This window comes from Acanthopagrus latus, chromosome 9 (assembly GCF_904848185.1).
Source record: "Acanthopagrus latus isolate v.2019 chromosome 9, fAcaLat1.1, whole genome shotgun sequence".
In the NCBI taxonomy this organism is placed as follows: domain Eukaryota; kingdom Metazoa; phylum Chordata; class Actinopteri; order Spariformes; family Sparidae; genus Acanthopagrus; species Acanthopagrus latus.
This window is the reverse complement of record NC_051047.1, coordinates 30310843-30337403: the sequence shown is the minus strand read 5'-3', so window position 1 is coordinate 30337403 and position 26561 is coordinate 30310843. Positions and strand designations below refer to the sequence as shown.

The window sequence follows — 26561 nt, the reverse complement described above, 5'->3', positions numbered from 1 at the left end:
TCTGAGTAAACGGGAAGGGGCGGGGCTTCAGTTCTGTCCGGTGCTTTTCTCTGTAAGATAAGAGAGTAATCAGTGTGTTTTTCTCTGTAGGCAGCCGACAAGCACCAAGCTCTGGAGGAGACGAAGAGTTACACCACCCAGTCTCTGGCCAGCGTCGCCTACCTCATCAACACGCTGGCCAACAATGTGCTGCAGATGTTGGACATTCAGGCCTCACAGCTACGCCGCATGGAGAGCTCCGTCAACCACATCTCTCAGGTCTGATGGGAACTCATGAAGGACGCACAGCATCCTCCAAAATCACAGATCATTCCAAGTGATTCGTTAGTTAATGTGAGCCCACAGACACTGAGGCTGATGGTAAACCTGCTCTTACACTGTCAGCATGTATGAAGTCTGAGTCCAGTAAAAATGGCTGACGTTACTCACAGAGAGAGCACACAGGCCGTCATCACGTACGTTCAGAGCAGCAGCCCCTCTCAGTTACACACTGAGGAGGCAGAGGTCAGTGTCAGAGACAAACATGGCGACTGTTTCCACACTTGTCTCATCAATGTGTGTGCACTATACTCATTTTCAAATTAAGGGTGTTTAAATTCCTCTATCTTTAACGATATGCAACGTGACTGCATCCGTAACAGCTGACGACCAGGACCCTTTCCTCTCATACGGGACACAATGATTAAATGATTCTGTTAGCTGCTTTATAGCGGGTGTTTGTGGGCAACAAGTGTCCCACTCTGACATGCGTCTGTTTGAGAGGCTCAGATAAATGTGTCAGTCAGCTGTCTTTAGTCACAACAGCCTTTGAACAAACTGTGCAGCGGGCCGTGGTTTGTTCGAGGTCCGACGCCACAAAACCAAGCTACTAACGAGACAGTGCCGTTTTAGGAACAAGCTCTTGACTCGCTGCATGTTGTTGTGTTTGTTTCTCTGTGGAAAGTCAATGTGGGGGCGGAGCCCACTATGAACTACGGGAGCCCATGAGGAGCGGCGGAGGAGTTAAATAAAAACATGGTGTGTTGACGTGGCTCAGACGGGTCCTGGTGTGTTGATGTGGTTCAGAACACTGCTTGTTATTTTAGTGTGGAGGACTGAGGTGGACGTATGGATCGGTGGTCAGGGTTTCTCCTCCAGGAGAATTTCATATGTTTTAATAAAAGAAAACACACCCACTAGCGAGGTGTCAGGGAGGATTCATTCTGCTCTTTTGTTTTCTTCTCGTTTCGGTCAAGGATCCATCAATACAGTTTTTGTCAGGGCCGATTCATATTATTAGTAAACAATGAGGCGATAGCCAATAATTGATCTGATAAACATTAATTTGAAGAATAAAATGTTAGTATCAATTTACTGTAGTGCTGGAGTTTCTAGTTGCTCAGAGTAGTGGAGATTAGTGTTGCAACAATTAATCAATGAATCAATTGTTGTGAACTATTAAATGAATCCCTAAATATTTATGGAGAGAATTTTGTTCCTTTATTATTCAATCTAATAAAATAGATTTGAAACCAAAAAAGAGATTTGAGAGCAAAAAAGAGCAAATGGCAATCATATTTTTTTTTGAGAACAAAAATGATTGATCAGTTTGAGTCTCTTGCCCAACATCTGAGGACGAGACACTGATCAACAGTTTATAACATTTTAGAGAGCAAACAACTAATTAATTGTTCCAGAAGATCATTTACAGATTAATCAATGATGAAGATAATCACCTGCACAGAGGAATCAGAGCAACCTGTTATTGCTGCTCTGACTGATTCACACTTTTGTCTCTGTTTCACTTGGAAGTGGATGGAAGTTGAGTCAGATGAGTCACTTGTCTCTGAACGCAGCCTCGTTGAATGTTTATTATTAGTCTGAAAGTAGAGGGAAGGATCTGACAGACTGAGGCTTCACCTGCAGGTGGGACTGAACAGGTGACTGTGATCATCACATGAATCTGCAGACTGATGAGGGCTTTATGTCTGTTTCCTCCCAAAGGAATCTGAGTACTGACACTGTGTATTTAATCTGTAGTTTCAGCAGTGCACAGTGTGAGTAATCAGATTACTGTGCAGCAGAAATGATGAGATGCTGGTCTGTGTTATTGTCAGAGCGGGCCTGTGATTTCACTCCATAATTACCACTGTGTGTTCATCACAGCTGCTCTGTGGGCGACTGTTAAATCCTCCTGCACCAATCAGACGACAGAGAGTCCTGAAGAAGATACAGTCAGACACAAACACACAAACACACTGATTCAGGTCTGAATACACACACACACACACATATACACGTGTGTGTGTGTGTGTGTGTGTATTCAGATTTTCATACATATTCACAGTTATTACACTTGAATATCTCCAGTGTGAAGATGAACAATGATGAACAGATGAACTGTCAGTTAGACAAACAGAGATGTCGCTGTGATTCATGAATCAGTAGAAGAAGAGAGATTCACATGAAATGGTACAAAAAGCTTCTGTCATAAAGGACAGGAAGGACTCTCACACACACACTCACACACACTCCTCTACAGTTATTTGACACATGTAGTTGCTCGTCTCTTTGCAGATTCAGATCATGTTAATCTTTTACAGGCTTTGATTGTGACGTGTTACATCACATCATGGAGACGATGTTGCTTCAGAGCCAAACTTGCACATTTTGAAATGATTCTATCTTATCGACAATCAGACAGAATAATCAAAGATACAGATCATCAGATCTGGAGCCAATAATCAGTCTGTCCTATCATCAAATACCTGCAGTGCAGACATCGGCCTCAGCTGGACTCTGTGTTTAATGATGATTAGCTCACGTTAGCATGCTAACAGGCTGAACTAAGATGGTGAACACTAATGTTCTCCTGTTTCCTAGCACAATTCTGCTGCTCTCCACTCTTCCCTGTTTGGCTTGTTCATCGTGTGAACGTGACGCCAGAATAAAAACAGAAACAAACTCGTCCTCTGTTGATAGGAATGTCAATCGGCTCCCTTTAGCCTGCTAAATTTGGAAACATCACATATCATACAATGTTTTGAAGCATTGCCTGGAGTCAGACGTTAACTCCAGGCTTTGTGTCTTTCCTGTCAGACTGTGGACATTCACAAGGAGAAGGTGGCGAGGAGAGAGATCGGCATCCTGACGACCAATAAGAACACCACACGCTCACATAAAATCGTTGCTCCAGCCAATCCTGAGAGACCGGTGAGATACATCAGAAAGCCCATCGACTACAGCGTGCTGGATGACATTGGACATGGAGTCAAGGTGGGAACAATAAGATACAGTTTATAATACTGATGGTGACAACAATTCATGTTTTCTGTGACAGTTCACACACCAGCGGTCAGGTCTGATGTTTAGCAGCCAACAGTACAGATGAGACACACAGAGACTGAATCACAAGGAGAAGAAGAAGAAGCTGCTGCTGCTGAGAAGGATAAAGGGATTTAAACGTGCCTGTTTGTGAGCAGTGTTGTAGTCTGTCACCACATCTGTACAGTAAACATCAGCAGTAGTCTGTCACCACATGTTTTAGCCATTCCTCATCTTTAACTTCACCTGTCTGTCTGACTGTGTCCATGTCTGCATGATGGTGCTGCATTGACACTAACTTCTACACAACTTCTCTCTTCTTCCTCCTCTTCTGTTGCTTTCATTGACCTGTTAAGTGGTTGTTGAGGTTCAAGGTAAGAAGGCACAACACACCTAAACAACACACCGGAGAGAGAGGCCAGCTTTCACAATGCATGACATCATTGTGTGTGTGTGTGTGTGTGTGTGTGTTTGTGTGTTTGTGTGTTTGTGTGTTTGTGTGTGTGAGCTCAGGTGAACGGTCAGCAGAACATGAAACTAGGAGGAGGTTTGTCCCGGTCCAACCCCCCCACACAGAAACCACCGAGCCCCCCAAGGGCGGGAAAAGGCATCTTAGGGTACGTACACACACACACACACACACACACACACACACACACACACACACACAAGGTGACATCATGGCCTCCCTCTCCCACAGCCGGCCCAGGGCTTTAAGGGGCCCTAAGCAGAATTTGATTTGGGGCCCCCTTCCAACACTGCAGTGTCCCTGTGCTTGACAGTTATTGACACAAATCATAAACATACATCAGAAATTGTATTAATACAGTGATGGATTATGAGCTACTGTCCCCCTGGGCACAGATGCATAGAGACCCCCCCACCTTATTTGTGTGAAAGTGGGTGCAAATGGGGGAAGGTAGGTGTGTGGGGCCTCCTCCAGAAAATTCTGAATTTGGAAGATGTGATTTCCTGTATTCTGGTGCCTTTTGGGATGGCTAATGACAATTATTGTTGAAAACTGTGAACATATTATTGTTATTTCTCAGCTGTCTCTATACAGTGTAACTGTCCTCAAAATCTGTTCCTGACAAAGTCACTGATGACATCATTGTATGGTATTGCTTGGCCAACTTTGTTATTGATACTGATTTCATTTTGTGAGCTGTATGTGAATAGGTCTAGGGCAGTCATCCTAGTCTGGGGAAGTTCAGGAAGACTCTCTATCTCTACAGCCAGTGTGTTACATCAACACCAGCCTCCTCTCCACAAGAGAGTTTTTTCCCATGAAGCTTACACTGGTCCCTCCGAACCTTTCAATCTAAAATTGAGCAGCACTCCAAAGTTTTCTTTAACCTCTCTTAGAGACTTAAATCTATCCTTCAAGATGGCGCCGCGGACGGCTGCCTCGGTGTGTTGGTGCGCGTTGTTTTGTTTTGTTTTGTTCGTAAACTCTGTTTTTTGCGACAGTACCCGGAGCTCTTTCACCAGAGAAGAGCTCATGAACATCAGGGCAACAACTCAGAGGATCTTTTTCCCAGTTTTCTCCTCCCAACTCTGGAAATTTTGGACATTCTGGTCAAAGGTGCGCTCACCTTTGCTCACGCAGCGAAACGCCGGAGGAGAGGGAAACGGGCCGGTGCACTCGTGCGTCTTCGCCAGCGCGGACTACGCACAGCGTTACCGGGAATATTTCTCTCTAACGTGCGATCACTGCCCAACAAAACGGAGGAACTGCAACTGCTGTTGGGCAAAAACAGGGACTTTCATACATCTGCGGTTTTGTGCTTCACGGAGACGTGGCTGTGCGGACTAATTCCGGACTCTGCGCTGCAGCTGGCAGGCTTCAATCTCTACCGCGCGGACAGAGACACGGCACTTTCCGGCAAAACTAAAGGCGGAGGAATCTGTTTTTACATCAACGGTGGCTGGTGCAACAACATAACAGTGATCCAGCAGCACTGTTCTCCTGATCTGGAATCTTTTATTATTAACTGCAAGCCGTTTTATTCACCCCGTGAGTTCGCTTCATTCATTCTGGTCGGTGTTTACATCCCGCCGCAGGCCAACGTGCAGGACGCACAGCGCATGCTCGCCGACCAGATACTGTGTGTGGAGCGGACCAACCCGGACTCCTTGGTTATTGTCTCTGGAGACTTTAACAAAGGCAACCTCACACACGATCTCCCTAAATACAGACAGTTTGTTAAATGCCCGACCAGAGAGGGGAAAATTCTGGATCACTGTTACACCACAGTCAGGGATGCTTATCACGCCGTCCCCCGTGCTGCACTGGGTCACTCTGACCACGTCATGCTCCACCTGATTCCTGCCTACAGGCAGAAACTAAAGCTCTGCAAACCTGTAGTGAGGACTTCAAAGACGTGGACCAGTGAAGCTGTGGAGGATCTCCAGGCGTGTTTGGACTCTACTGACTGGGATGTGTTCAGGACTGCTACCAACAGTCTGGATGAGTACACAGAGGCTGTGACTTCATACATCAGCTTCTGTGAAGACTGCTGTGTTCCAACACGGACCAGGGTGAGTTACAACAATGACAAACCCTGGTTCACAGCCAAACTCAGACAGCTAAGGCTTGCTAAGGAAGAGGCCTTCAGGAGTGGGGACAAAGACAGATTCAAAGAGGCGAAGTACAAGTTTAGCAAGGCGGTGAAAGAGGCTAAACGACAGTACTCTGAGAAGCTCCAACACCAGTTCTCAGCTAACGACTCTGCGTCTGTCTGGAAAGGGCTCAGGCAGATCACCAACTACAAGCCTAAAGCCCCCCACTCCATTAACGACCGACGCCTAGCCAACGACCTGAACGAGTTCTACTGCCGCTTTGAAAGACAAAGGGACAGTCCTGACACCATCCCCCACGACACCTCCCAACAGCTCCAGCTCCAACTCCAGTCACCTCCACCAATGCCCACCTTAAAGGACTCCCCCTCCCCACCCTCCTCAGTGACGACTCTTTCCATCCATGAGAGGGACGTCAACAAACTCTTCAAGAGACAGAACCCCCGGAAAGCTGCTGGACCGGATTCGGTCTCCCCATCCTCCCTGAAGCACTGTGCTGATCAGCTGTCCCCAGTGTTCACAGACATTTTTAACACCTCACTGGAGACCTGTCACGTGCCAGCCTGCTTCAAGACCTCAACCATCATCCCTGTCCCCAAGAAGCCAAGGTCCACCGGACTTAACGACTTCAGACCCGTCGCCCTGACCTCTGTGGTCATGAAGTCCTTCGAGCGCCTTGTGCTCTCTCACCTCAAGGACATCACCGACCCTCTCCTGGACCCCCTGCAGTTTGCCTACAGAGCCAACAGGTCTGTAGACGATGCTGTCAACCTGGCCCTCCACTATATCCTCCAGCACCTGGACTCTACAGGAACCTACGCCAGGATCCTGTTTGTGGATTTCAGCTCTGCTTTCAACACCATCATCCCAGCTCTGCTACAGGAGAAGCTCTCCCAGCTGAACGTGCCTGACTCCACCTGCAGGTGGATTACTGACTTCCTGTCTGACAGGAAACAGTGTGTAAAGCTGGGAAAACACATCTCCGATGCACAGACTATCAGTACCGGATCCCCCCAGGGCTGTGTTCTTTCTCCTCTGCTCTTCTCCCTGTACACCAACAGCTGCACCTCCAGTCACCAGTCCGTCAAGCTCCTGAAGTTTGCGGACGACACCACCCTCATCGGACTCATCTCTGATGGTGACGAGTCTGCCTACAGGTGGGAGGTTGACCACCTGGTGACCTGGTGCAACCAGAACAGCCTAGAGCTCAATGCTCTAAAGACAGTGGAGTTGGTTGTGGACTACAGGAAGAACTCAGCCTCACCTGCCCCCATCACCCTCTGTGACTCCACTATTGACACTGTGGAGTCTTTCCACTTCCTGGGAACAATCATCTCCCAGGACCTCAAGTGGGAGCTGAACATTAGCTCCCTCATCAAGAAAGCACAGCAGAGGATGTACTTCCTGCGGCAGCTGCAGAAATTCAGTCTGCCGAAGACAATGATGGTGCACTTCTACACAGCCATCATTGAGTCCATCCTCACCTCCTCCATCACCATCTGGTACGCTGCTGCCACCGCCAAGGACAAGGGCAGGCTGCAGCGTGTCATTCGGTCAGCAGAGAAGGTGATTGGCTGCAACCTCCCATCTCTTCAGGACCTGTACACCTCCAGGACCCTGAGGCGTGCAGGAAAGATTGTTGCTGATCCCTCCCATCCCGGTCACAAACTCTTTGAGACACTCCCCTCTGGCAGGAGGCTGCGGTCCATCAGGACCAAAACCTCACGCCACAAGAACAGTTTCTTCCCGTCTGCTGTCAGCCTTATCAACAAGGCCTGAATCCCCCCTGACACTCCTCACACTCCACCTCTACCACTGACTCTACTGTCACACTGACAGCACCATAACTCTATGCGTTACATTAACGCTCACCTTGAACATCCTGTTCATTTGCACATTTTCATTTGCACATCATTCTTGTAATTGTTCACTGCCAGCTGGTCTGCTCCTTTTATCCTTTTACCCAAAAAACAGATTGTGTATATATATTTATATTGTATAGTCATATATTCTACTTTTTAAAATAGTTTATATTGTTAATTTGTTATATTTTCTATTCTTTAAATAGTTTATATTGTTAATTTGTTATATTTTCACTTATTAGTTATTTGATGCATGCACCAATATCACCACAACAAATTCCTCGTATGTGTAACATCGTACTTGGCAATAAAGCTTTTTCTGATTCTGATTCTGATTCTGATTCTGATTAAAGACTGAATGCTGCCGTCCACTACAGCATGACAAAAGGACACTTCTAGCCTTAATAGCATCCACTGTAGCCTCATCTGCCGCCTCATAGCAAAGTGCCTTCTTGTGAAATACAATCGCTTCTCTTTCAGCACTGCTTCAGTGTTCACCTGCTCACACATTTCTTTTCAGATGTCTGTGCATCACAGAAGCCTGTTCCTCTGTAACTGATGAGTTTGATGACAAGGTTAACAGCTACATTAGGTTGACTGTAGAAGCTTCAGGGTTCTCCCCAGACTGTGGAATAACAGCGCTGCGCCGCTATACTGCTAGCTCAGTGCCACTATACTCATTTTCAATGTTAGCTGCTTTATAGCGGGTGTTTGTGGGCTGCCGCGGTCTTCTTATAGTGAACGAGGTCCGACGCCACAAAACCAAACTACTAACGAGACAGTGCTGTTTTAGGAACGAGCTCTTGGCTCGCTACATGTCGTGTTTGTTTCTCTGTGGAAAGTCAATGCGGGGGCGGAGCCTACAATGAACCCATGAGGAGCACCGGAGGAGCAAGTTAAAAAAAAAAAAGCACATCACACCCTAAACACACTTTCTGGGGAGAACACTGAGCTTGCTAGTGACGTTAGTTGTAGACAGGATGTCAAACCAGACAACACAGCAAATCTGAAATCTAAATAAATCTATTTCTTCAGCAAGGCAGATGGCTATATAAGAAAATAGTCGCATACTAAATGGAACTTCCCTTTAACATTGTAATACCTGGCTATCAAATATTCATAAGATGCAGTCATCAGTTGAGTCCAGTCCTCGAGCCCCAGCGTACATGTGCTCTTCCAGTTCCTCAGTATCAGCCTTGCTGCATGTTGTCCTTGTGTTGACTCCTTGTGGTAAACGTGTACTATCACCCAGGGGACAGAACAGTGGAGACTCAGGTGTCCTTTGTCCCAGCCACAGGACATTCCCAAAAGGCATGTAAACCATTTCTCCCTTATACTTCCAACACATTTTGTCCTCTACTAAGCCCATTCTAAAAAGCTTCATAAGAGTATAGTAGTATCTATGTATGATTTTGTAACGGTTAAATTTGCTTCTAATATCCCTAGTGGCCCGACCAACCTTGGAAACTATCCATCCATCCATCTTCTTCCACTTTATCCGGTACCAGGTCGCGGGGGCAGCTGTCTGAGAAGGGACACCCAGACTTCCCTCACCCCGGACACTTCCTCCAGCTCTTCTGGGAGGATCCCAAGGCGTTCCCAGGCCAGCTGGGCGACATAGTCGCTCCAGCGTGTCCTGGATCTTCCCCGGGGTCTCCTCCCAGCGGGACATGCCAGGAACACCTCCCGAGGAAGGCGTCCCGGGGGCATCCGAAACAGATGCCCAAGCCACCTCAACTGGCTCCTCTCGATGTGGAGGAGCAACGGCTCTACTCCGAGCTCCTCCCGGGTGACAGAGCTCCTCACCCTATCTCTAAGGGAGCACCCTGCCACCCTGCGGAGGAAACTCATTTCAGCCGCTTGTATCCGGGATCTTATTCTTTCGGTCATGACCCAAAGTTCATGACCATAGGTGAGGGTAGGAACGTAGATTGACCGGTAAATCGAGAGCTTCGCCTTTCGACTCAGCTCTCTCTTCACCACGACAGACCAGTATAACGACCGCATTACTGCGGCCGCCGCACCGATCCGCCTGTCAATCTCACGCTCCATCCTTCCCTCACTCGTGAGCAAGACCCCAAGATACTTAAACTCCACCACCTGAGGCAGTAGCTCTCCCCCAACCCGGAGGGGACAAGCCACCTTTTTCCGGTCGAGAACCATGGCCTCGGATTTGGAGGTGCTGATTCTCATCCCAGCCGCTTCACACTCGGCTGCAAACCGCCCCAGGACATGCTGGAGGTCCCGGCCCGAGGGAGCCAACAAGACCACATCATCCGCAAAAAGCAGAGATGAAATCCTGTGGCTCCCGAACCAGATCCCCTCCGGCCCGTGGCTGCGCCTAGAAATTCTGTCCATGAAAATAATGAACAGAACCGGTGACAAAGGGCAGCCCTGCCGGAGTCCAACATGCACCGGGAACAGGTCCGACTCACTGCCGGCAATGCGAACCAAGCTCCTGCTCCGCTCGTACAGGGACCGTACGGCCCTTAACAGAGGGCCCCCGACCCCGTACTCTCGGAGCACCTCCCACAGAATGCCACGAGGGACACGGTCGAATGCCTTCTCCAAGTCCACAAAACACATGTGGACTGGTTGGGCAAACTCCCATGAACCCTCGAGCACCCTGCGGAGGGTATGGAGCTGGTCCAGTGTTCCGCGGCCCGGACGAAAACCGCATTGTTCCTCCTGGATCCGAGGTTCGACTATCGGCCGAATTCTCCTCTCCAGTACCCTGGAATAGACTTTCCCAGGGAGGCTGAGGAGTGTGATCCCCCGATAGTTGGAACACACCCTCCGGTCCCCCTTTTTAAATAGGGGGACCACCACCCCGGTCTGCCAGTCCAGAGGCACTGTCCCCGACTGCCATGCAATGCTGCAGAGACGTGTCAACCAAGACAGCCCTACAACATCCAGAGACTTGAGGTACTCAGGGCGGATCTCATCCACCCCCGGTGCTTTGCCACCGAGGAGCTTCCCAACTACCTCAGTGACTTCAGCTTGGGTGATGAATGAGTCAACCTCTGAGTCGTCAGCCCCTGCTTCCTCTATGGAAGACATGTCAGTGGGATTGAGGAGATCCTCGAAGTATTCCTTCCACCGCCCGACAATATCCCCAGTCGAGGTCAACAGATCCCCACCCCCAACGTAAAGAGTGTTGGTGGAGAACTGCTTCCCCCTCCTGAGGTGCCGGATGGTTTGCCAGAATTTCCTTGAGGCTGACCGATAGTCCTCCTCCATGGCCTCTCCGAACTTTTCCCAGACCCGAGTTTTTGCTTCCGCGACTGCCCGTGCTGCCGCTCGCCTGGCCCGCCGGTACCCGTCAGCTGCTTCAGGAGTCCCCCGGGCCAACCAGGCCCGGTAGGACTCCTTCTTCAGCTTGACAGCATCCCTTACTTCCGGAGTCCACCACCGGGTTCGGGGATTGCCGCCACGACAGGCACCGGAGACCCTACGGCCACAGCTCCGGACAGCCGCATCAACAATAGAAGTGGAGAACATGGTCCATTCGGACTCAATGTCCCCAGCCTCCCTAGGGATCAGGTCCAAGCTCTCCCGGAGGTGGGAGTTAAAGACCTCTGTGACAGAGGGTTCTGCCAGACGTTCCCAGCAGACCCTCACAATACGTTTGGGTCTGCCAGGTCTGTCCAGCTTCCTCCCCTGCCAACGGATCCGACTCACCACCAGGTGGTGATCAGTTGACAGCTCAGCCCCTCTCTTCACCCGAGTGTCCAAGACATACGGCCGGAGGCCAGATGACACGACCACAAAGTCGATCATTGACCTCCGGCCTAGGGTGTCCTGGTGCCATGTGCACATATGGACACCCTTATGCTTGAACATGGTGTTCGTTATGGACAAACCGTGACTAGCACACAAGTCCAATAACAAAACACCACTCTGGTTCAGATCGGGGAGGCCGTTCCTCCCAATCACACCCCTCCAGGTAACACTGTCGCTGCCCACGTGAGCGTTGAAGTCCCCCAGAAGAACGACGGAGTCCCCGGTTGGTGCACTCTCCAGTACCCCTCCCAGGGACTCCAAGAACGCCGGGTACTCTGCACTGCTGTTCGGCCCATAAGCCGAAACAACAGTGAGAGACCTATCCCCGACCCGAAGGCGCAGGGAAACGACCCTCTCGTTCACTGGGGTAAACTCCAAAACATGGCGGCTGAGCCGAGGAGCTATAAGCAAGCCCACACCAGCTCGCCGCCTCTCCAGAGTAGAAGAGAGTCCAGCCTCTCTCAAGGAGTTCAGTTCCAGAGCCCAGACGTGCGTAGAGGAGAGCCCGACTATCTCTAGTCGGTACCACTCAACCTCTCGCACCAGCTCAGGCTCTTTCCCCCCCAGTGAGGTGACATTCCATGTCCCCATGGCTAGAGTCACCATCCGGGGATTGGGTCGCCGGGGCCCCCGTCCACGACCGCCACCCAAATCACACGGCACCTGCCCCTTCTGGACCCTCCTGCGAGTGGTGAGCCCACAGGAGGGCGGGCCCACGTCGCTCATTCGGGATGAGCCCGGCCGGGTCCCGTGGGCTAAGACCCGGCCACCAGGCGCTTGCCTGCGAGCCCCAACCCCAGGCCTGGCTACAGGGTGGGGCCCCGGTGACGCCGATCCGGGCGACGTACGCGTCCTCATTTTAATCTCTATCATTGGGGGCTTTTGAACCGATCTTAGTCTGACCTGTCACCTAGGACCTGTTTGCCTTGGGAGACCCTACCAGGGGCATTAAGCCCCGGACAACATAGCTCCTAGGATCATTCAGGTGCTCAAACTCCTTCACCACGATAAGGTGCCGGTTCAAGGAGGAGAGATACTTGGAAACTATATTATGCCATTTCTCCTTACTTATTTCATATTCTAAATCTCTTTGCCATATCAACCTAAGATTCTCAGTATTTAGACTATGTAATTCCAATATATTTTCATGAAATATTGAAGCACTATGCATCGTACTTGGCAAATCAAAAAGGTTTTGCAACATATTAGATTGCTCTGTATTTGGGAACACACTTCGCACGCCGCTCCTTAGTTGCACATATTTCCAAAATTCACCCCTTCCCTCCAGAAGAAATTGATCCACTAGCTCCTGATTTGACTTAAAAACTGCATCCTTATATAGATTATCAATCACACATATACCATTCCTCTGCCAAGGATCCCAACAAAATGAGTGTTTACCTATCGCGGTGTGTGGGTTATCCCATATGGAAGAATACCCCTGCTGTATTGTGATTTTCCCATCAACCTATGCACCTCAGACCACACCCATTGAGAGTGCTTCAAAATGGGATAATTACCAGCAGCATCATTGATATATAATTAAATTGTGGTGCTATCACCATCTTGATAGTATTAATTTTGCCCCATAATGTGAGATTGATTATCTTCCATTCTTATTTTTCATTTCTTGAAGCAATGGCATTAGATTAATTTCTATTGTATCAGTCAGATCAGCAGTTAATTTTAATCGTAGGTATTTCATTCCCACCACGATCCATCCAATTTAAAGTTAGAGATTTCTGACTGAGCGCAAGACCTAGATACAGGCATCACCTCCAATTTCTGCCAATTAATTTCATATCCAGATATTCGAGAAAAGGTTTCAATCTTGGGATTAGAATTCCCGGGTCCGAAATAAGCAGCAAACTATCATCTGCATACAAAAACAACTTGTGTTCTGTCCCACCACCCCACACCCCTTTAATACCTGTATCTGCTCTTAGAGCTACAGCTAATGGTTCTAGAAATATGGTGAAGAGCAGCGGACTCAATGGGTCCCCCTGTTTCTGGCCTCTCATGAGGCCAAAGAAGGGAGTTTCCAGGCCATTAGTTAGAACAGATGCCTTAGGGCACAAGTAAATAATCTTTATCCATTTTATGATTCCACATCGTGGTTATCAACCGTGGCGGTTACCATTGTAATTGAAACTTAAACGGTAACCTTCACCATCAGGAATTTTACCATGATTTACCATAACACCGGTTAACCACTATATCCCTAATGGAGACACTGCACGTAGTCGCTATCAGACTAACTACTATGAGGCTGTCGAGACGGAAACGCTCTTCAGTGTAAACGCACATTTTTTGCATCATTTTGGCCGATCGTCCACATGGATCCTGTAAACGCAGCACCTGAAAACGCACTTTTTTGAAACCGGGTCTTAGGGTGGAAAAATCCGAAACCGCTGCACTTGCATTCTCGTGTGGACGGCGAATCCGCATACTTTCCAACACGATGACATCACCCCACCCCTCGACTTCTTGCCTCCGATATCTGAACCCCACAACGTCTCATAACAACAACAGCAATGGTGGACTACATGCTTGTGTTTGTGCTGCAGAAGATATTGGGCCTTTCTTGCAACTTACTCGCCTTGTAGTCAAACGTGAGTTGCAGCAGCAGTTCGACCTTATTATCGGTCCACACAAACAATTCTGGTTTCCTTGCACTAGCCATTTTCATCACCGTTTTTGGTGAATTTTAAGCATCACCTATAGGCCTGGAATATGAACTACAATGTTTTCGGTCGTTTTCAGTGGATCCGTCTCGACGCAAATATCATTGAAATGATGTGGAGGAAGATGGAGGAAAAAAGATTGTTTTCGTACGTGTGGATGAGCCTTATGTCACATCACAAAACAGTAATAATGTCAGGCTTGGGTGAGAAAGAGGACTCAGATGCAGTATGGCAGAAGTATAGTCAAGTTTTATTGATCTGAATTTATGACTCTCTTGAATGAATGAAAAAACAAAAGCTATGAAATTCTGAGAGACGTACAAGACAAACAACATGGAACACAGAGAAACGAAAAACGCTCCCGCAGGAGGAAAACCTACACTGTGCTGGAATCAAAAAATAAAGTATGAAATTTACAACAAAAATTCTCTCCGAAGAGGAAGCACGATGGCTATGAAAATTATCTGCTCTATCGTATGAAAAATTATCAACAAAAATTCACTCACTAGGAGGAGAACCAAAAGGGCTAGAAAATCTCAAAATGCAAACAAAACCTTAACCAGAAAAATACAACTTAAATTCACTCTTCTAGAGAGGACAAAAATACAGATAAATAAAACAATAACAATACTTATCAAATACGAGGATCAACACTGTGGATTCAAGGGCTTTGGTACACGACATGAAGACAAAATACTTTGGCGACGCAGACAGGGGAAGACAAAGACTTTATACACATGAGGAAGGGGAGCACAGGTGGAAACAATCAGGAATTAGGGATGACGTCAGACCGGGGACACAAGAGGAAGGGCAAGTGACCTGAAACGAGAGGAGAGTTATTTTCAAAATAAAACATGAAATTCACGAGACAGATTCCAAGACAAGACAACCTCACCGCGGTGTGACAAATAAACTATCAATGCTTTCAGGTGTGAAATGAGAAATAATCCATCTGAGGAGATGTGGTAAAGCTTCAGCTACGTTTTCATGTAGCTAGTGCTAATGTCCACCTCAGTCAGCTAACTTTAGTTTACAACTTAAGCCCAGCTAGAGCTAGCACATAGGGAGGTATGTGCTTGATTGAACATCGTAAACACTCCCAATATCCTTGACTTCTTAAATCCACCTAGATGAATGTATCTTAATGGGAGACATTTCACTAGACCTTTTAACACAGCGTCTCCACATTATCTCCAGAGCGGTGGTTTGCCAATTCTCTGCTGATGGTTATTTACATAGAGCGAAGCATGTCTGCCATACTGCCGTGTAATTCACACAGAAAGCCGGCGCTGCAGCTCCTAAAGAGGCGTGACGGTACACATCATGATGATGACGTCTGTGTTTCCCAGGTGTCCCCCCTGTCAATCTAAACCCATGACAGTTTATAACCATATGGATGCTGTTATGATGTGTAGTGATTGAGATACTGACCCACCAAACATCCTGGAAAGTGACAAAGTTACGTTTTTCACGCTTAAGTACGTAATTACATGATCACCAGTAAACAGGACACTGTCTGACTCCCTCACTCGCGGGGACGGCGGCTGTTTTCTGGGGGAAAGTTCCCTGAAGTCTCGGACGGAAGGGCTGCCGGTTGCGGTGATTTATTTTCATCACAAACGCTCAGTGAGTTAAAGTCGGAGTCGCCTCACTTCAGCACCTTTGTGTTGAACAGCTCTGCATGCTGTTTCACGGAGGGCGGTAACTCCTGTTTTCGTTTGCCTATGGTGCCAACCAGGCTAATCTTCTTTACCTGTAAGGCAGTGGCAGGTTTTAGGGGTGTGAAGAAATTGTCTGTGGTGATGTTTCTTCCCTTCCCCAGGAATGGTTCCGCCCGTCTCAGCACCACACTCTCTCCCACGAGCCAACTTGCGCTCCATGTCTCCTCCTTCCCCAGATACAGAGACCCGTTCAGCATGTATTTGGAATCTGCAGCCAACCACAATTTGATGCTGAATTTATCGGGCTTATTCCCCATATATTGGGTGAACTTCCAGCGGGCCTTTGTGTTCTGGATGAACCGGTCCCAAGTGGTCCACACCAGGGCAAACTTGTCGTCCTGCAGACACACACATCGTTTCCTTCATCATTTCATCAAACTTGATGCAGTGTCTCTGAGTGCGATGTGTCTAGTTTATGTGCATGACTCAAATGCTGGCAGACACAGCAGTTGTAGGCAGGTATAGTGATCATGAAATCAGAATCATCTTGTCTAGAATTATTCATTCATTCATTTTTCACTTGTTTAATTTAGTTAATATGTAAAAAAAAGCTGTGTGTCCGGCTGTGTGGCCGGACACACGGCTGCTGGGTTCAGCCTCATGTCTGTCATGTCTGTCAGTACTCATGAAGCCACAGTCAGCAGCAGCTTAGCTTAGCTCAGCTTGATTATTGGATACGTAGGCTGTTGCTCAGGATGTAGAGCAAGTCGTCTCATAATTGGAAGGTTGCTGGTTCGAATCCCGGCTCACCCTGACTGCATGTCAAAGTGTCCTTGAGCAAGATACTGAACCCAAACCTTCTCTTGATGTGCTGGTCGGCACCTTGCATGGCAGCCACAGCCTTTATTTTATCACTTTTTTTAAATGAAAAATCCAAAAACATATTCATATTTTTAGATGTTTTAATGCTAGTGCTAGCTGGTTAGCATGTTAACTTCAGTAGATATGTCTTTAACAATATACAAAAGTCATAATGTCTATGACTATTATTTCTCAACTCCTGTTCTTACTTATTGCACCTTTAAGAATCCACCTGTTGGACAATAAAGCATTATTACAGGACAATACTCAGAATGAGTTCATGTGTGCTTTGATCCAAAGCAGCAGGGAAAACACAAAAATACACAATAACTGTTATTGCAAATGTTCACTGTGCAGGTGGTGCTGCACCAACAGGTGGTGTTCTTCCTGTTTACTCTTTATATCCTGCTGATCAGCCAGCTGTCTCTACACACTCAGTTTTAATTAACACGACTGTTAGCATGTAGGACGAGCTGCAGTACGAGCTGGAGGAGGAGGAGGAGGAGGAGGAGGAGGAGGAGGAACAACAGTAGCAGCTCAGCAGCCGTCTGTCCTCCATCAACACACACACACTAATGTTCACACTGAGACAAAGAACACACACACAGCAGTAGGTCGACATCGTGCTGCAACACACGCCAAGTCCTTCTGTCATCACACACACACACAGACTTCACATTCTGTTCTTGTTTTTGTGTTTGAATCATTGTTTACTGAGTTGTGTGTGTGTGTGTGTGTGTCTGTGTGTGGTACCATGGTGGTGTTTGTGTCTTTATGCTTGCTCTTTCACTCATTCTTCTCCTACAGTTTTGTTTTAGTTTGGTGATGCTGGAGGACTTTAATTCTCCAAAAATACACACTGACCTTTAAACATGACTGGAACAGATTTGTGTTTGTGTCTCTGCACAGCAGAACAAACGTGACCCAAATGTAATGTAGGAATAATGTGTCATTACATTTTAATCATGACGCTTTATTTATGTTCTGTGCTACCTTAAAATCGTGACTATTTTATTCTAATAATGCTCCATAAAACTGACAGGTAATGTGAGAAGACGCTTGTGACAGTCTGAGTTTCAGCGCCCTCCTGTGGCTCCTCCCCCCACAGTCACTGTAATAAATGACTGAACATGTTCATTTATGTTGATGAAGGTTGTCAGTCATCCAGGTCATGGTGATTAAATACATCACTTTGAATGTTTCTTGAAATCAGGGTTAGATTCTCAGTCAGCTCCGTGTGTTCTTCTGCTGTCTCAAGTATCCTGGAACATAAGAGGCGTTTTGTCAACAGCCTGGTCAGAATTTATCTCTGCACACTGCACCAGTTCCGGAAGTTCTAGGAAAGTGTTGGTTGAATGACCAGAATTCAGCTGGTAAAAGCCTCATAATGACTCTGAAGTGCAGTGAACGCTCTGCAGGACCCTCAACCTGGACACACCTGGTGTGAAAGTGCTGCTGTCACACAGGTAGCTTCTGAAGGTCTCCAGTGACATCACGCTGTCACACACTTCTGTACGCTTTGTCACCAGTTCCTGGTCCAAGTTCGTCCAGTTCTGCTCGACCTGAACTGTGCGCCTCTGCCGCCTTGCAGCCAAGCAACATTCAAACCATCTTCGGCTCAACTCCCATGTTGGCACTGTCAGCATGTATTTACTCTTGTGTGTATGTGTGTGTCTGAATGTAACATACACACTCGGTGAGCTGTTCATAATGAGATTTGGATGTAAAAAGTTGAACCCTTCTCTCCTCCAGTGTGTTGTGAGGGGAGGCAGAAACCAGCCGTGAGACAAACCTGCTCCAACAGTTTAATTCAACATGTTCTGTTTCCAGGTTCTGAATGTTGTGTACAGGAAGTGCTCCTCCTACTGCACGCTGGTGTCTGACTCCATCATCAGAGATAAGCCTCCTCCTCCTCCCCCACATTAACCCTGTCTCCCCCCTCACCTCATGCCTGTACAGGAAGAACTCCCCCTACAGGACACTGGAGCCGGTGCGCCCCCCAGTGGTACCAAACGATTACGTGTCCAGCCCCACCAGAAACAATATGGCCACAGGACAGCTTCCCAGTCCGGCCCGCACCGCTACCCTGAACCATCGCCCCCGAACATACAGGTAGCCGGGTCGGTGGCGTGTAATCATGGCTGCCACAGCGAGAGCTTCACCATCTGCTCTCACAGAGCACAGACATACCTTATATACATGTTACATGTATGTTACGTGTGTTACGTGTGTGTGTTCCTCTGTAGAGTTTACAGAGAGGCTGATGTTCAACACATCCATATGTGTGGTTGGACTGCAGGGTTCTAAATGACAAACATGACGTTAATGATGACGTGTCATGGCCGCTGATCAGATGAATGTCCTCCAGACTGATGGATGTGTTGAAGATACAGTTTGAACGAACCGCAGAACAGACTCGTCCTGTCAGCTTTACTTCATGCTTCCGTTCTCTGTGTTTCTGATCTAAATGATTCCACAAACTGACTGAACATTTGCCTTGTGACAGGAAGACACTCTTTGCTCATGTTCAATGTGTTCAGTACTTTACAGAAATGAATCATTTAATGATGTAGAGAGTCTTTGAGATGAGTCCAGGTGTTAGTTGCCTCTCTCACGTTTGTGCATTTAAACATGAAGCTGAAGACAGTTAGCCTAGCATTAGCATACAGACTGGAAGTTCTTGTAAATGTTTAAGTAGACTGAGTTTAGTTAATCTGTCTGTAAATCTTTGCTCTGAGTTGTCACGTTTCCTCATCACGTCCTTCTGCTCTGACTGTTTCCTCTGTGATTCATCCAGCACTGATCAATGAAACACTGATTCATTCTTCCAATCAGATTCAATACTTGAAGCATTTTTCTATTAACCTCTGATGGACCAGATGTTAGTTTGTCTGAGAAGAAGTTCAGTGTGTATTTGTATTAGCGTCCAGATGTTTTAATGTCTCACCACAGCTGGTTGAACACAGAGGACTCTCATGCTCACAGCATCCACTAACTTCCTCCCTGACTCCTCCTCAGTCTGCAGCTGCTGTTCCTCTGCCTGTTCGGGCTGGTCGGTGCTCTGGATGAAAAAGATGGCAAATATGAAATTGTTGAAATGTTAACCAACAATTGACAGTGTTTCAAAAGTTTAATGAGCATCTGCTGCAGCTCAGTCTGATAACAAACTCAATGAGTTTGGGATCTGAACATGAATGAACAATATTACATCATCTCAGCCATCCAATCACAGCTCTGCTACGGGACAGGTGTAGAATCTTTCTCATCCAGTCACCACCTCTGTCTGCGCCTGCAGCTTTCAGCCAATCAGATTCAGCGTCTGTAGTTTGTCATTGTTTCATTGCTTCTGTGCCAACATCACTAACCAACTCGCTCTGCTTTTACTCTGAAGGGCCTCTACAGGAAGCTGACTTCCTGTCTGTCCCTCTGTCCTCATTTCCTGCTCGTCGGTCCTCACGTTGTTTACAAAAAGCATAAAGGGCAAAAAAATCATTCTGTGAAAAAATGTGTATACTTTAATTTGTAACTGGGGTGTGTGTGTGTGTGTGTGTGTGTGTGTGTGTGTGTGTGTGCGCGCAGTGGCAGTAGTGGAGGCAGTCACCCCAGCAGCAGTAGTCGCAGCAGCAGCAGGGAGAACAGTGGCAGCAACAGTGTGGGTGTTCCCATCGCCGTGCCAACACCCTCGCCACCCTCCACCTTCCCAGGTACCACGCAAACACACACACACACACACACACACACACCTCTTCACTGAGATAATTATGAACCTGTAGTTTCCATACTACCTCCTGAACTTTCCTTCTTTCCTTTTTTCCTTATTTCCTTCCTTGTTTCCTTGAAGTCTCTCCAACGGCTGGGTCCTCCTCCACTGCTCCTAACTCCTCCCCTTCTCCCTCTCCCACTCCCTCCTCCTTCTCCTCGTCCTCCTCCACCACTACTTTAACACAACCAAACGCACCCTTTCAGCCTCACTCCCCCTCCAAACCTGCTGACTCATCTCTGCAATCAAACGTACCCACCACCACACCCACAACCTCTAACCCCGCCCCCAGCTCCGCTGACATCCAGTCAGGTGTTTCGCTTGGTGAAGCTTCTCCTTCCCTTTCTTTTGCACCTCCTCCCCCACTCTCCTCCTCCTCCTCTTCCTCATCACCTGCTGAAGGTGAGTTCCTCCAACAGCCAATCACCTCCATCTCTAACCTCCAATGCCTCCATCTGTCTCTTCCATCTTTGTCCTCCACTCTGTCACCTCCATCTCTACCATCCATCACCTCTGTCACCTCCTTCTCTACCATCCATCACCTCTGTCACCTCCGTCTCTACCATCCATCACCTCTGTCACCTCCGTCTCTACCATCCATCACCTCTGTCACCTCCTTCTCTACCATCCATCACCTCTGTCACCTCCTTCTCTACCATCCATCACCTCTGTCACCTCCTTCTCTACCATCCATCACCTCTGTCACCTCCATCTCTACCATCCATCACCTCTGCCACCTCCATCTCTACCATCCATCACCTCTGTCACCTCCATCTCTACCATCCATCACCTCTGTCACCTCCTTCTCTACCATCCATCACCTCTGTCACCTCCTTCTCTACCATCCATCACCTCTGTCACCTCCGTCTCTACCATCCATCACCTCTGTCACCTCCATCTCTACCATCCATCACCTCTGTCACCTCCTTCTCTACCATCCATCACCTCTGTCACCTCCTTCTCTACCATCCATCACCTCTGTCACCTCCATCTTTACCATCCATCACCTCTACCACCTCCATCTCTAACATCCATCACCTCTGCCACCTCCATCTCTACCATCCATCACCTCTGTCACCTCCATCTCTACCATCCATCACCTCTGCCACCTCCATCTCTACCATCCATCACCTCTGTCACCTCCATCTCTACCATCCATCACCTCTGTCACCTCCTTCTCTACCATCCATCACCTCTGTCACCTCCGTCTCTACCATCCATCACCTCTGCCACCTCCATCTCTACCATCCATCACCTCTACCACCTCCATCTCTACCATCCATCACCTCTGCCACCTCCATCTCTACCATCCATCACCTCTGCCACCTCCATCTCTACCATCCATCACCTCTGTCACCTCCATCTCTACCATCCATCACCTCTGCCACCTCCATCTCTACCATCCATCACCTCTGTCACCTCCATCTCTACCATCCATCACCTCTGCCACCTCCATCTCTACCATCCATCACCTCTGTCACCTCCATCTCTAACATCCATCACCTCTGCCACCTCCATCTCTGTCCTCCATCCTTACAGAGACTGAATGGTGCAGCTGTAGTATTTCAGTGTGCCACTGTCAGATAAACTCTGAGAACATTCAGTCTTTTTCTTTCACTTTTAATCTTCTTCATTAAATGTGTCCGGTTGTAGTGAACTGGTCTCAGGTCCAGAACCGGTCCACTAACATGATGTCCGACCTGGCTCCTCTGTGCCGTCTCAGGTCCCATCGTCCCTCAGTTCTACAGTATGAACCGTCCTCAGCCTCGACAGCAGACTCCCCAGGTTGGGGGATCCTTGCCCTACCGCCGCCCCCCCTCTGTGACTGGTCAGCCAATCATCACACAGAACAACCAGGTCAATGGAGGTCCCTACTTCAATCAGAGCCCAGGTAGGAAACAGCACCACCTGCTGGAGGGTGGTGGTCCACATGAGAGCGCTGTTCATCTGTGTTGATGGTTTGTTGTTAAAAGTTGACAAGTTGTTCAGCTGCACGTCTGTAAATAATGTAGCTGTAAGGTTTTATAAACGGATTCATTTTCAATATATCCAACAATCAGCTGATTTATTGTAGTGATCTTTGACTTTTCATCAGATTAAGATCTCATTCTGATCATCAGTGTCATTAAAATGGATGTGTGTTTGTGTGTGTGTGTGTGTGTGTGTGTGTGTGTGTGTGTGTGTGTTGTCAGCCTCCCCCCCTCCTCCCTCCCTCCTCCAGTTCAGTCCTCAGCTTCCTCTGATGGGCTTCGTCGCTCGTGTTCAGGAGTCCAGTGAGTCAAACAGACAGTTTTTAATCAACATCTTTGTGTGTGAGAGTGTTTCTGATTGGAGAATCTTTCCCCGCCAGTCTCAGATGTCCCTCCTCCTCTTCAACCACCTGCTGAGAACCAATCAGGGCCCGAGGAGCATGTGTCATCCCCTCAGCCCGTGGAGGATGGACATGAGGAGGAGGACTCAGCGGTGGTGGAGTACAATGACCCATACGCTGAAGAAGACCCCCCGTGGGCCCCCAGGAACTACCTGGAGAAAGGTGAGCTACGGAGATACAACAGTGTCAAAAAAGTTGACTGACCAACAACAAGCTGTCTGACGGAGCAGCAGGTTATCTGTGGTCATCAGCCGTGGTGGAAGAAGTTCTCTGATCTACTCAGATTACTGTTAATATTACTGTGCATCTGTCGCCCCCCAGTGGTGGCCATCTACGACTACACTGCAGACAAAGAGGACGAGCTGTCGTTCCAGGAGGGAGCCATCATCTATGTAATCAAGAAGAACGAGGACGGCTGGTACGAGGGAGTGATGAGCGCCACCACCGGACTGTTCCCCGGGAACTACGTTGAGTCCATCATGCACTACGCCGACTGACACCGGGACAGAGTCTGGACCAGGAGGGAACAGACGACTGGGTCCACGTCTGTTTAAGATTCATACTAACCAATCACAGGCCAGGAGAGTGCCTGAGAACAGAAGTCACTAATGTTGTATTGTGTAGTTTGTTGGACAGATCTGTGAGTGAGTGTGAGCATCACTTCTTGTTTATTTTACCCATAATGCCTTGCATTTAGACGCAGTAAGTTGTGTATTTGTTGGACTGAGAGGAGGTTCAGACGTCGTCATGACGTTACAGACAGGACACATTTTAAATTCAGTTTTTCTTCAGATTTCTCTTCAGTCACCTAAACGTCAGCACTTTTCATCCTCACATCAGGTTCCTCTGAAGAAAACACAATCACTTGTACACTAAAGTGTGTTCTCTCTGTGCCTCTCATGGTTGGATTTCCCTTCATTTGTTCGTTGAGATAGTCTTCAGTGTCATCATGTGTGAGTCCAGAGGAAACAGTCGTGACTGTTTCAAGAATCAAGACAAGAATCAAAATGAGCTCACTTTCACATTCTTCTTTATAAAGATGGATTCATCAGTTTTATTAATGTCCCACCTTTAATGTGAGCATCATAATTCACCAGTCACCTACACAAGTAGGGTTGTGTGTATGTGTGTGTGTGTGTGTGTGTGTGCGTGTGTGATGATGATGATGTGATGAAGCTGACGCCGGATCTGAGATGAAATCAACACTAATGATTTTTATCATCTTCATTGAAGCGACTGACAGAAGCTGTGTGTCCACTCTGAACCCTCTGGAGGAGAATCTGATTTCACAGTAGTGATTACTGACGACTGAATCTTCTCAGTGATCTCTTCTGTCAGTGTCATCAGTCCAGCCGTCTTCTGTTAGCTGCAGCTTGTCAGATGTTTTAACTTGTGACCAAACTGACCACTACACTCTGAAGGTACCACTTCAGATATTTTTTTTAATTTAATTTTTTTTTTACCTGACCTTCCTCCTCCGCACATGACCTTTGACCTTTGCCTTAAATACCCTCGACCTTCCTACTTGTTCTGGAGCCTTATCTTCATCTCCTCTGTGTATGAAGTGACAAAGAGATTTAAAGAAGGAATAAAGACTAAGAGTGCTGAAGGCTTCCCACTCTTCAGACTACGTCTACAGTAACTGTGAGACTCAGTGGAGGTGAAGGAAAGTGAAGTTTTTATTAGTTGATGAAGTGACGTCGTCCTGTTGTTGTGCCATAAATCTTCATCAGCAGTTTCCTCTGAGGTGAACTGTGTAATGTGAGTCTGTTTTGAGATAGTTTAGTGGAGCTGAAGAGTTTCACCACGAGGACTGAAGACAACAGATGATTTCAACACTCACTGGTGTCCCAGAGTTCAGCTAACAGACATCAGTGTTTAATGTCCAACTCCAGCAGTTTAGTTTTCTGACGGTTCAACGTGAGGCCTCCTGCTGATGGCTCAGTCTCAGACTCACGCTGTTGTTTGTAATTCTGTTCAAGCTGCCTGTGGAGTTTTTCACCACCGGTTACTCTAAGGATCAATATGTTTATGTGCATCTTTGTTGCACAACGACACATAGCTGCTTATTCACCGATCCACTGTCTCCAACAGTCTGCCAGCTAATGAACACAGACGTAGTTTATCTGCTCAGATTTTATTGTGTTCTGATGAGAAACACTGAACAGAACTGTTCTGTTTTCAAGAAAACTCCACAGGGCTGCTTTAGAACTGTGTTGATGACCAAACCTGCTGAACTGAAGACATTCACATCAGTCCCATCACTGCTCATATGCTAACAAGCTAAGCTAGCACAGTGGACATGTACATGTCACTGATCCTGCGTTCAGTTTGATGAGGACGACGAGGATCAGAGCAGATGAGGTGACGTGTTCAGCAGTAAACTGAGACGGTCTCATCTCTGTTCAGTCCTCGTGGGGTCTCTGCCTCAGTCTGTCCTGTAGTGTAGTGAAGTGGACCGAGCCGAGCCACCGGCTGGAGTCTTTGGACTTGTTGCCAGTGTTAAAGTTTACAGTGTGTCTGCCTGCATGCCTGATATATAAATGACAGTGTATTCAGTGTTCATATTCTGTACTTATATTTTTATGATATTTTCACCAACTTGCATTTCTTTCCTTCTGTCTGTCAGCTGGAGCTGTTTCTGTTGTAATAGCCCTTTAAAAGACTCCAGACTGACACTCAGACAGATGGATGATATCTGTGCCATATATCCAGGTGTTGTACTGTGTGTGTGTGTGTGTGTGTGTGTGTGTGTGTGTGTGTGTGTGTGTGTGTGTGTGTGTGTGTGGACTCTTGTTGTGATTTTGGACCTGAGAACAGTGTTTCCTTGTTTGCAGTGATATTTACACAAAAACCAGAGTGTGACAGAAGTTTTACTCACATGTCATGAAACAGTTTTTTCTCGTAAACAACCTTCAACAACTGATGTTTAATCATGAAGAGCTGGTTTTGATCTGATGCTGAGAGCGGTCCACTTTACATTTGACACTTTTATTAAAGAGAATTGTTAATTAATAAGAGTTATTTCTGTAAGGTGACTCATTAACGACGAGTGGAGATCCCATCCACTCGTCTGAGTCTGAAACAAGAAGATCATTCTGACTCCCAGCTACAGCACTCTGATTGGCTCAGTCGTTGATCTGAATCTGTGAACTTTTGATGAAGTGTGGATCATCAGTGTGACTCTGAGGTTTCAAGTCCGAGTCTGTAAATGTTGGCACACTCTGGTCTTTGTCCTGCCAGCAGTGTCCCTTTAAACAGTGAGATGATCTGTGAACGGGACAAACGGCTTCTCTCAGGCTGATTTTACCAGGAACCTTCTTCATCTTTCTCCCTGCAGACACGTTTAAAGATCAGAGTCTGTTTCTGAAACTTGGCGTTGTGCACAAACATATTGAAGTCCAAGAGATCTCATGTGAAACCTCCTGCTTCTCTTCAGCAGTACGGGGAGTTCAGGTTGTAACTAATCAGAAAATGTGATTTTTTAGTTCTTTGAGTTTTTAATTCCACCTTTATTGTGACTGAAGCGTCAACATGTGAAGCTCAGTCAGACTTCCTCTCAGCTGACCAGCTGCAGGTCATTCCTGGCAGAACGTGACGTCTGGAGAGACTCTCTGCCTCCAAAGTGGAACAAAACTCAAAGCACATCGCTCTTTTGTAAGAAAGAAACAAGTGAAAGTAAATGTTTTAACAGTG

At 47.4% G+C, this 26561-nt stretch overlaps 1 protein-coding gene across 7 annotated transcripts in view; it reads left to right on the top strand.

Moving 5' to 3' along the window:
- The window catches only part of LOC119025718 (abl interactor 2-like), a 34847-nt gene extending 8286 nt beyond the window's left edge, over positions 1–26561 (top strand). The window contains exons 2-12 of one of the 7 annotated variants that reach the window (XM_037109592.1): positions 91–258; positions 3079–3255; positions 3660–3677; positions 3817–3920; positions 18694–18846; positions 20314–20438; positions 20576–20896; positions 22218–22385; positions 22687–22767; positions 22845–23027; positions 23187–26561. In XM_037109592.1, coding sequence (XP_036965487.1) covers positions 91–258; positions 3079–3255; positions 3660–3677; positions 3817–3920; positions 18694–18846; positions 20314–20438; positions 20576–20896; positions 22218–22385; positions 22687–22767; positions 22845–23027; positions 23187–23362 — 1674 coding nt within the window. In that variant the 3' untranslated portion in view covers positions 23363–26561. Of the gene's footprint in view, positions 1–90; positions 259–3078; positions 3256–3659; positions 3678–3816; positions 3921–18693; positions 18847–20313; positions 20439–20575; positions 20897–22147; positions 22386–22686; positions 22768–22844; positions 23028–23186 lie in introns of those variants that run through there. The other 6 variants (XM_037109595.1, XM_037109593.1, XM_037109598.1 and 3 more) reach the window with 6 other exon arrangements.